At 39.4% G+C, this 11,460-nt stretch overlaps 1 protein-coding gene across 5 annotated transcripts in view; it reads right to left on the reverse strand.

Moving 5' to 3' along the window:
• UBE2E3 (ubiquitin conjugating enzyme E2 E3) overlaps positions 1-9,858 on the reverse strand; it is a 90,591-nt gene extending 80,733 nt beyond the window's left edge. The window contains exons 1-3 of one of the 5 annotated variants that reach the window (XR_013960587.1): positions 9,291-9,640; positions 8,033-8,251; positions 6,192-6,242 (exon numbers count right to left, since the gene is read on the reverse strand). Coding sequence is in view for 4 of the 5 variants with exons in the window: in XM_080667776.1 (XP_080523902.1) it covers positions 6,192-6,242; positions 8,033-8,226 (245 nt within the window). In the remaining variant the exon portion in view is untranslated. Of the gene's footprint in view, positions 1-6,191; positions 6,243-8,032; positions 8,252-8,693; positions 9,186-9,290 lie in introns of those variants that run through there. The other 4 variants (XM_080667776.1, XM_080667773.1, XM_080667774.1 and 1 more) reach the window with 4 other exon arrangements.
• Positions 9,859-11,460: the final 1,602 nt, after the last annotated feature.

Consider the following 11,460-nt stretch of genomic DNA (forward strand, 5'->3'; position numbering starts at 1 on the left):
TAGCAGCCCCTTTCTATCCCCAGTTGTGAAAAGCAAATAGTCACCTAGGTATTGCCAACTGTGGATGGGTTGGGAGTAGGGCAAGTAGGGAGGCAAAAAATGGCCCCCAGTCTAGAACCACTCATCCATAGGTAAAAGAAAGATCAAAAGTTTAAAGATGTTTCTTCTTATAGATTTAACAAAATGTCAAGTATACTTCCCTGTCAAAAGCAGTATGGGAAGAGAAAAAAACAATTTTCTATTTCTCTAGATCTATAAGTGGTTTTATTACATGTTTTTAATCTCAATTTTGTAGGAAAGATGAGAATAGCAGATCAAGTTCTCCATTCTCATTCTTGCACTATACAAGCAAAAATGATTTGTTGATTTTCTTATGAGTAAACATACCCATCTGTTGTTAAAGCAACTCATTCAAGGAGGGAATGAGGTACCAATCAGCTTCCTATAGAAAGGAACAAAACAATCTGGGAGTCTTGCATGTTGCTAGCTGCAAAGTAACCGTATACTTTTGAAAATGTACACACTGTTCCCCCACACTTTCTAATAACATTATCTTCATTAAACTTAATAGATCCCTAATAAAAATATGGTTTTTTGAGAGAAAAGAATAGTTTCCAATCGTATCATTCTTTTGGAAAAAGTATTTAGTCACAGCAGTACTGAGTCCTTCTGCTACACTGGCATATATGATGGAAATAATTATACTTACTGTGATTTTCAATTTTCTTTTATTAAAAAAGGTAGCTGAATAATATTAAAATTATAATTAAGAAAAAAGTAAAAAATATATGGGATATTTAAGATTTTCTTCACTCCAAAGTCATTATTTTGCCTTAAATTTCTATTTCTGTTCATTTGACAGACTTCAATTTATTTATTAACAAATTTTCACATGCAAAAGCACTGTGTGAAGCAAGACATAAAAATATACGAGAGTCCTTTCAAAAGAAGACTAACTCCTACAGAAGGTAAACAAGTAAATAATCATAGCATATAACATTAATATAGCATATTAAGAATTTGCAACTGTGTTGAAGCAACAATTAGTTTACTAAGAAATACAATATTTAAATTTATCAGTAATGTCCAAGTGCCAAGAAAAATCCTCATGATTTCTGAGGTCTACATTGATGCCAAAAGTTAATTAATTAATAATAAGATAATAAAAATTCACCACTGGTAGATGACCACAGTCGGGTGGGATGGAAAATACCTTCCCTAAGAGTAGTTCTGTATTTATCTGTTTTACAAATCAAGCTTCCAATTACAATTTAATTTTTATAAAAAGGCAGGTCCAGGATATTTTTCTGAAGAGTTGAAAATAAAATGACTAGATGAATTCATGAGAGAGAATTTTGTTTTATAAAATAGAGTGCATTCACATAGCTCACACTTTCTAATATAAACAATACCAACAATTAAATGTATAAGTAAAAAAGAAAAACTATATCTGTGGATTTACAATCCAGTAGTACTGAATAAACAAGCAACAAAGCTATGTCAATAACACATGCTATTTTGATCATGACCTGCCTTCATCCCCCAATTAGAAAAACCTTCCAAATCTCTCCTTAGATCACAGATAAGAAAAGAAGACTATGTTTAGATAACTAAACTATATCAATTCAGAATCTAAATTTTACAAATATTGATATAATCTCATTCTCCGTAAAACTGCAAATTCTTACAATGAAATATTTAAAAGGGAAAACAGCCATCACCCTTATTTTAAGATTTTTCATTATAATTTCCTGGACAGTCAAAGCATTCTCTACTGAACTAAAAGTATCATTAACCTTATGCATATTCCTTTAAAAGCGATATAATATTTGTTTATTTTTGCTCAATTTTCTTACGTTTTCTTTTTTATTCAAGTTCTAAGCCACTGCTTTTACTAACATCAAACAACTTCTTGATATGTCCTTAATAAACAGGTGCTGAACTGACTGAAATTATTCCTAAGGTATGACACTGATATACTGGAGAAAATGCAAGCAAGTGTGAGGAAAAGCTGCAAAGCCATCTCTGCCACTTTAATCATGCTGTGGCCACTTTATGGAACCGATTTATAACTGTTACAAAACTAAAACGTATTCACTCATCTGCTCCTCCCAACAAACCTAAATGGGGGTGTCATTTTACTCTCCATTTTACAGCCAAGGAAACTGAAAGACAGAGCTATTTGATAACTTATCTAAGGTAACACAGTGAGTAAGTGCCAGAGCAGGGATATAAACTCAGACAGCCCAGTGCTTTTCAAACCTTAATGTACATACAATTCACCTGGGAATCATGAAATTCAGATTAGGATTCAGTGCTTCTGCAGTGGGGGAAGGCGAGATTCTAACAATCTCACCTAGTATGATGCAGATGCTGCTTGTCTGAAGATCACTCTTTGAGCAGCAAAGTATTGGTCTATGTTAAAAAATGACGGTAAGTGGTAATAATCCTCAGAGGTAGAGTTCATCCACAGATAGAGGCTTATGACTAAATGAAGGGTTTCTAACTTCTGCTTTAGAACTTAATTGCTCCTTTTATTAATTATTTTTAAAAAGAAGGAAGTTATTTAGCAAAATGTGCAAGTATTATAGTACCTGCTTTCAGGTTTTGCTCTATGAACATATTAATACTCTTACTTGATACTGTAACACCTCCTTCCAATAAACCTTTTCCACATCCAAAAACTATTTACAAATATCCCTGAATATCTACTTTAACATAAATTCAATCTGAACACATTAAAGAATATCTTAAGAATGTATATTTGTCTCATATATATGGGAAAAAATAGAGTTTGAGTTTAAAAATCCAACATCTTTCTGTATTTTTGTCACTTGTACAAGTGATAACTGAGGGGACAAGAACACACTTTGGGAAACAGGTGGAACCTAAATGTCTGAATAGCACCTCACTCAACAATTCTAGTCATTAACTTTATCTAAAAACATACGGAAATGCCCAAAATACAATTTCCCTTCATTCTCATCAACTATTTATACCCTAATCTAGATTATAGTATGTAAAGAGTATAAACTGAAGCCACAAAATATGATGCCTTTGTTGAGGATGCTTTGGCCTTAGGCACTTCAATACCTAAAAACTGAAATGCCATCTAATCACCGGAAATAAACAGTTTAGCAAACTTTCATAGGAAAAGAAATATTAATACTCTCAAAATATATTCAAACAAGTTTAAAGCCGCACACATAATTCAACAATTAAGTCTATCTTAAGATCACCCTGAGTGTATACAATATAGAAATGGCTATATAATAACTAAAGAATCTTTTACTAATTCAACATAGAAAATGATTTAAGAGAAATTTTAGTCTGAATAATTTTGATTTTGCCGAGTTTTCTTGTATTTCATTCAATATTTTCCTAAATGTACACAGATATACTTTCTTTTCTTCCCTGAGGAACAATTAAATCTGTCACATACTTTGACAAACTTGTAAAATCATATTCAAAACCATAATGGAATTCTGATTAACTACACATGAAAGTCAAAAGAATTAGGTTTCATTGATTTTAATCAATATGAATTCACATGTGCTAGAATTTATAAATACAGAATCCCATTTTTAATAACATAAATGAAGAAATTTAAACTATATAATCATTATAAAGCTAAAATTCTCACTGATGACCTTGTGAATTACAAGAACACTAGCAATGTGTCACATACCTGACATGAGTAAAAATATAATACAAATTTGGACTTAGCTGTAAAAAATCCTAAAATGTCTCCACTAAACACTCAATTCCTGGACAACAACTGGATATTCCGTCAAAAGAATCTTAAGACATATAATAAAACACACAAAAGTATCTGGATATTTTTGTCAGGCATATGGAAGATGTCCCCAAACTACCAGTCCCCTACTAAGACTCTTATTTCCTGTCAGTTTTTGCTTTCATCAGTCAGTCACAAAAAAATGCATACGGGGTGGGCAAAAGTAGGTTTACAGCTGTAACACAAATAAATAATAATTAAATAATACAATAAACTGTATTTCACATACAACTGTAAACCTACTTTTGCCAACACCCATATACTAAAGAACTAAAGAACTGAAAGATGTCAATTGCAACAGTTAATGGTAAACATAAGTTATGACAAGGGAAATCAAAGATGATGTATTCCATGTTATTGCTCACAAGCAAGCCCAAAGGTTTGCTACTTCACTAGTCTGATCATTAAGTGTGAAGCGTTCACGAACTGCAATGAAAACAGAAAAATAAAAGAGAAAAATAAAAACAAGTTAACTTTCTATCTCCTAGAAAGATTCTACTTCCTCTAAAACAATCCTCAGTGACCACGTGGAACCATTTCTGCGTTAAACTGTACAGCGCTATTCCTTCAGCAACAGCAATGTCTAAAGACATTCAACACATGTCTGCTGGGCTCTCTAGATTTGTGCGAATACACTAGTTTGGGTCATTTGCAGAAAGAAACCTTTAAAAATGCTTGACCTTATGTGCAATTTTAAAACATTAAAGAGTTTTGAATGGACAGCGCTTTACATCTTTTATAATAGGAAATACCAAAATACACTGCAATTTAAGTGATTCTTCAGAGAGCAAGAGCAAATTTAACTTGACCCCCTCCCTAAATGGCTACAGATTTGACATACCATTTAGACACCTAAAAATACTTTGATTTATTTATCCACTAAAGCAGTGCTGTTCAATAGAAATACAATGCAAGCCACATATGTAATATTAAAATTTCTAATCATATTAAAATGGTAAAAATAAAAGTGAAATTAATTTTAGATCATATTTTATATAACCCAATATATACAAAATATTATCATTTCAACATGTAATAAAAAATGTTTTTAAATTGGTAAGATCATTCTACATACTTTCCTTTGTACTAAGTTTGCAAAACCCGATGTGTATTTCACACTTACAGCATATCTTATTTTGGACTAAACTGAAGTGGTCAACAGCCACAAGTGGCTAGTGGCTACATTACTGGACAGCGTAGGTCGTAAGTAATACTTTCAGATCTTACATACCACTAACTGTTTAAAATTATTTTGCATTCTTGTTTCCTTTTGGAACTGAAATAGCTGATTACAAATGTAAGCAAAACTGTTAACTCACTGGATAAATCAGGATCTGATCACCTTATCCGAGGATCTGGTTAATACACGTAGAAGGAAGCAATTGGATTGTATGTACCCTATTATATCTCAAACATACTTCAGAGATAGGTCTCATCATCACAAGTGAACACAACTTGTAGCAAAAATATAGGTAAGACAAGAAAACATTCTCATATCAAACTATAACACTGCCTTATTTCTAGCAGCCACTCTCATTCTTGAGCACATATCTCTATGCAAGTTATCTACAAGACTGTTTTTTCTAAGTTTTATGAATTTTGGAAACCATAACGTCACTATTGAAAAACAAAGCACTAAGTAAAAGGAATTGAAAAAATGTTTCAAGGAAAAAATTATCAACCAGTTGTCTTAATGCACCTTATATCAACCAAGAATCTTAAATTATTCTACATGAGTTTCACTGATATAAATTCTTCCCACAAATTCCAATTCATCTACTGCTTCTCATACACATATTTCAAGTACCAAAATTACTAAGAATTCTTCCAAATAAATAGGACATTTGATTAAAATGTAAATAATTCCAAAAATATACTGTCTCGAAAACAACTAAAACCATTATTAGCACATGAAATTTGTCCTTAAGGCAAGTTAATGAATAAATCAAACAGAAACAACTTATACTCTTGTTTACTGCATTTACATTTTATAACACATTTGGTGATTTCTAAATTTGGAAGGTCAGTTCAGATTGCACACAAGCAGTAACTTTAAAGCTCAGCAAAAACTGTAGAAGTTTCTGCAATATACTTCAGAATAAACACACTCTACAGAAATACTACAACAGAAAAAAAAATCAGCACCGTTCAACTCAATCTCAGTAAAAAGCACAAAATCAGTACATTCACAAGTCCAAAATGCATATTACATACTAAAACGTATTTTTCCTCCCAAATGTATTTAATTCACCCTAGAAAATGTTTGTTTAATCCACTTGCAAAGCTGGAAAGAAGCAAATGTAGCCTCTTCAGCAGCACACACATCCAAGGACCATACATCAATCTCGATATTTTTCCACAATTTGAAATTAAATCAACAAAATTTGTTTCTTACCTGCAGTTAGGAGGAGGATCAAGGGTTATTTCAGCTAGCTCCTTCTGAATTCTGTTAGTGAAATGAGAACGGACAAAAAGGATTTGAGGTAGTCTACAGAATAGCCGGGGAATTACACTGCCCTCTACCACCATGCAGTTAAATGCAAGGCTGGCTTTGCCTTCAGTAATGCTAACATGGCTGCTTCCTCTTTGTTCTCAGAGGCATAACCCAAATCCCTTAACAGAAACTTTGCAGCTTTTTTTCTCACTTGCTACTGTAAATAAGTAAGACATTTACACCTGTTTTGAGAAATAGTCCTCCACTAGCACTCAGTAAAGGATATAAAATCTGTTTTAAAACACTTTTTACCAAAGAAATTCTCTTTTCAAGCTTATATGCAAATGAGACAAGAAGGGAGGAGGGAAAGCATTAGAATATTTGACAATGACTTCAAGTCACTTTTACCAAGGTAAAAATTAATAAGCTACTGCTCTTACACATTAATAGTTCTGACAGTATTTTATCTGTAAAAAAGAAGTTTAAAATTTACAATTGTCTTTACCAGTGAAAACTTCCAAAGGACTTTGGCATCATTTAACCTTATCTGTTTTCCCTGACCTTAAGTATAGCACTTAAATTTAATAAATTTAGGGGAAAGGAGATAAGAAGATATACTATTTTGCTTTGAGAAAAGGGGGAGGGGGGGCAATTATTGATTTTATTCCAATTTAAAATGCTCTCAAAGCTTAAGATGTTTAAAATGTTCCTCAAGATTATTACAATAAATTGACAACAATTGTAAATTATTCCAAAGACTGCTGTTATTTAATAAAATATTCTCAAGTTATTAACAATTGTTGATACAAGAGATGAAAATCCATAGAAAAATAGAGTACTTCTGAATCATTACAAAACGCCAATATTTGATCATTTTTATATTTTCTTGTTCCTTTGGTTGTCATCAATAAAAATCAACAAAATGTCAACACTGACTAATACTGTAGGTACATTTGATGTATAATTACTACAATTCATGGATATTCCACTACTACCACTGATGGAGTCCCACGTGACAGAACATTATTTTCACCATCACAGGTAATAAAAATCAACAGGAGACAAATGATCTTTCACTTACACCCAACAAAATATGTTTGTCTTGCTGTTGAGTATTAAAGTGTCAAGCATATCCATAAGTTTTACAGGGAAAAGGCACAAGGACAGTGAAAGTTTTCAATCACCAAGTGCCATCTAAAACTGTAAGTAGCACTTACCAGTTTTATTTGCCCTCACAGGAATTCGGAGGCATAACCATAACTTAACTACAAAAAGTAATACCTGGGATGCATGACTTAATGTCATGTTTGGAAAACTGAAAGCAGGTTTGAAGCACAGTTTTTAAATTTGCTTTCAAATATAGCTGAGGCCTTGAATTTACAAATTTCTAGCAAACATGATGGTTTCTGATCATTAAGTTTCATGGACAGGCACTGCTGATCTATAGAAGTGTCAATTTCAATGAAGAAGAGTATGACTCATAGAAAGGAACCTCCTCAATGTACCAGCTAATCCGGGTTCACCAAATTTTCCTTGCCAACTCCTTAATCTGTCAGAATGTCAGTCCAATCTCTACTCAAGGACACTGTTACAGAAGTTACCAGAGTACAGAGTAAGTTTGCCTAAAAGTATAATTCCAGGGAGGTGGCTTATAGGCCACCTAAAGAATGACAACTCATTCTAGCACAAATAAAATCCAAGTAAATATTTTTGAACTGCTGCTACTGATGTAAAACCAGCAAAGCGTCCAGCCATTTGGAAGACAACCTGACAATGTGCTAAATCCTTGTTTGACACATTACCTTTTAGCACTAGTGGATAACTTAGCAGTGGTTTTGCTAGAGAGTTTGGTGTTTTTCTTCTGCTGGGTGGCAGAAGGTTTTCTTTCTTCTTGTTCTTCAGGCTCTGGAGCGGCTGGGTCTCGCTGGTCTGCATCTGAACTTCCACTGCTGGTGCTGGGGCTCTCATCATCGGACCTTTGCCTATCACTGGACATCTTGATGAAGTTAGTACTTGGAAAACTTTTAAAAAGAAAAGGGGGTGGGGGGAGGAAATGTTAAGTCTAAGAAATAAGCCCATAGCCTATTCTTCCCTTAACCGTCACCTAAAATCGTCTTTTAATGAAAACGCTTCAGAAGTGTTCCCACGATCCCATCGTACCGCAAGGTTACAGGGGAGGTGGTGTGCCTCACGCCAGCAGCGTTCAGGGCTTTACCGAACTCAAGTTAGAAAACCCACTCACATTTTTTTCCATCCCTTGGACAATCTATCAATTGTCTACTTTCTCAGAAGGCATGAAACAGATTTGCCAGGGAACTTGGGCAACGAGCATTAATAACATATGACACACTGTAAATAACAGATCTCGCTGAAAAATGTTAGAAAGTCACTAATAACGTCTAAATATTTACACACTGACATTGGTCAAAGCTACCAAATTCCCTCTCCGAGAGGAAAACATACCCTGTTCCTCGCCCATATGCTTATTTAAGGTGGCGATTCCTCCTCGGTGCACGTAAACCTTTAAATACAACACTCACGAATTTAAAAATCAACTAACAAGCTGCCCGAGCCGTTTCCACGGCCAGCAGCGAAGAGTCACCCGGCCAAGACCGAGCTGCCACCCTGGGAAAAGCAGGATCCAAACTGCACCTTCTGCAAAGCTCCCAATGCCATCAAGGTTCCTCGCTCAATTTTTACATCACGGACCGACATTTTGTCCAAAATCACGGGAAAAAAATACCAGAGGAAAAACAAACAAACAAACAAAGCCCCAAGAAGTGCAACAAATTTCCGCGCCCGCGGAGGCGAGCCGCGGCCGGCGGCGGCGGCCACGCAGCCCCGCGGCCCTTTGTGGGGAGGGCCGCGCGGGGGCCGGGGCAGCGCTCGCCGCGCCGGGCGCCAAGTGATGCGAGCAGCCCGGCCGGCCCCGCCGCGGCTCGGCTCGCGGACACCGGCGGCGCGGGCGCCCGGCGCGAACAAAGCTGCCCGCCCCCGCCCCCTCCCCCACCGCCGCCGCCCCGGCCGCCCCCACGCGGCCCCCCGGCCCCGCCGCCTTACCTCGGCCGCCCGCCCGGCCCGCTCGCGCGCCGCTACGGTGTGGGGGAGGGAGAGCGAAAAAAACCCTTCCTTAAGGAAATGGAGGCAGCTGGGGGGGGAAAGGGGGGGGGAGGGAAAAAAAGAAGCCGAGGAGGCTCTGGCCGGGGAGTGTGGAACATTGAAAGTCGGAGGGGGCTGTGCAGTGCCGGGCTCCGGCCGGAGGGTGGCGCCGCCCAGCGCCTTCGGAAGAGGAGGGGGAGCTCGGCTGGTCGAGGGCGCGAGCTCCCGGCGAGGCGGAGAGGACGCGGGAGACCCCCGCGCGCTGTGGCCTCCCGCCGCCGCCCGGCTCGGCTCCTCCCGGCCGCGCAGTCAGCAAGTTCCGAGGAGTGCGGGGGAGGGGCGGGCGCGGCGCGCGTGCTCGCTGCTTGCCTGGCGGAGGGGCGCGCGCCGCCGGCGCTCGGCGGGCGCGAGCTGCTCCCGCGCGCTCTCTCCGCGCCTCCCTTCACTCGGGGGGTGCACGCGTCCGCCCGCGCGCGGCCGGGACAAAGAGCGCGGCGGGGACCCGGCGCGTTGGCCCCTGCCGCCCTTGGCCGCGGAGCCAGTGCCTGAGAGGGCGGGGGCGCGGGCGCCGTCTCGCGGGGCTGCTGTGCCGCGGGGTGGCTTCCGGCCTGAGCCCGCCTCCAAAGCGAGGCTGCCCATTGGACTACCCGCCCCGCAGCCGGGGCCCGGGTGTCTTCGGGGCGGGCGGACCGAAGTCATCCCCAGGATCGGCCACATCCCCAGCGTGGACCCTAGGACCCCCACTCCTGGGCAAGAGCCCTGGGCGCATGGGGGGAAGTGTGCAGGCCCCCTGGAAGGCTGGAGGCTAAGGTGTCCTTGAGGAGGCGAGCAGGTGGAGGAAAGCTGCCTCGGGCCCCTCGTGTGAGCTAAAGGGGCAAGATGAGGTCTTGGGCATTGAGGGAGGAAAAAGGATTCTAGATTATGGGACCTGCCTCTGCTTCTCTGGCCCTCAGTCTGTAAAAAGGGGACAGTCGTTCGGATGTTTTGCAAACTTAAAATTCCAAAACAATTTGTTTAAATGCCCCGTTCCAGATTGTTTAAAGTGAAGGAGAGGAGTTAGGGGCTCCAAACCTGACATTTTGCTGCGGGACTATTCTGACATGCATGCTTGATGCCAGTTCTGGAAAGAGAAGCCCGACTGATACTTGGTCAGAATGTCCACACAGGTTGACTCTGCTGTTTTTGCCCCAGGCACATACTAGTCAGAAGTACAGAAACTTCCTGTTTGCAGCCCAGACTTCCCCAACTACTGAGAACTTGCTCCAGTGATGGAGCCCCAAAGGAATTTGTGGATTCCTCTCCCACAAGTGTCCAGGGGCAGAGGTGCTGGGAGAATGTGGAGTTCACAGAGGGAGTGAGAATGGCAGTCATAACAGATGAGCTAGAGTTAAAGAAAAGAAAAGAAAAAAAAAAAACAGTAAGCCAACATACTTACTTATTTTTCCTCCAAACAAAATTTTTGGTAGAGGGTTGCTTACAATTCTGAAGAGTAAGTTACATTTCTGTAATTTTCCAAAGATCCAGGCATTCAGTGAACTTTGTTGAGGGCTATGCTGCTAGGTGCTAGACACACAAAATGCACTCACTCCATCACTGTGTGACTAAAGCCAGGTCTCCATTCTGTGCTCGGAATTCCCAGTCCAGAAAGGTAGCAATTTCTTAAGGTTGATAAGGAGAGAGGCTCCCCCAGTCAGAATGAACTGCATATCTCAAGAAATGGTGAACAAAGAGTATGGTGTGCCTGTTAACAAGCATTTGATTTGGCTGAATCAAAGGCAGCTTGTGGAAAGAACTTGTTAGTGAAAATATAGACAGAAATGTCCCCCCGACAACCCCAGCTTTTACACTGTGATGCTACAGTAACAGCCAGCCAATTTTGAGTTTGGACTTTGGAATAGGGAACTGCAAGAAACGATATATGTAAAAGTGGATTCTTTTAGGAAATTTTATATCACAGAAAGAGCCTGAAGGCCCAAAGGCCAATTGCTGATAGGATTTGGGTGGGGCCAGGAGATTGGGAAATAAAGAGATTTAGCTGTCCTTTGATAACATCTTCTATAGAAGAAACTGTATTGAGCTGAAAAGCTATGAAACTGGATTCTAATCTCATCCTATCAAGTTTATGTGACCT

The sequence above is a fragment of the Plecotus auritus genome (genome assembly GCF_963455305.1).
Source record: "Plecotus auritus genome assembly, chromosome: 5".
In the NCBI taxonomy this organism is placed as follows: domain Eukaryota; kingdom Metazoa; phylum Chordata; class Mammalia; order Chiroptera; family Vespertilionidae; genus Plecotus; species Plecotus auritus.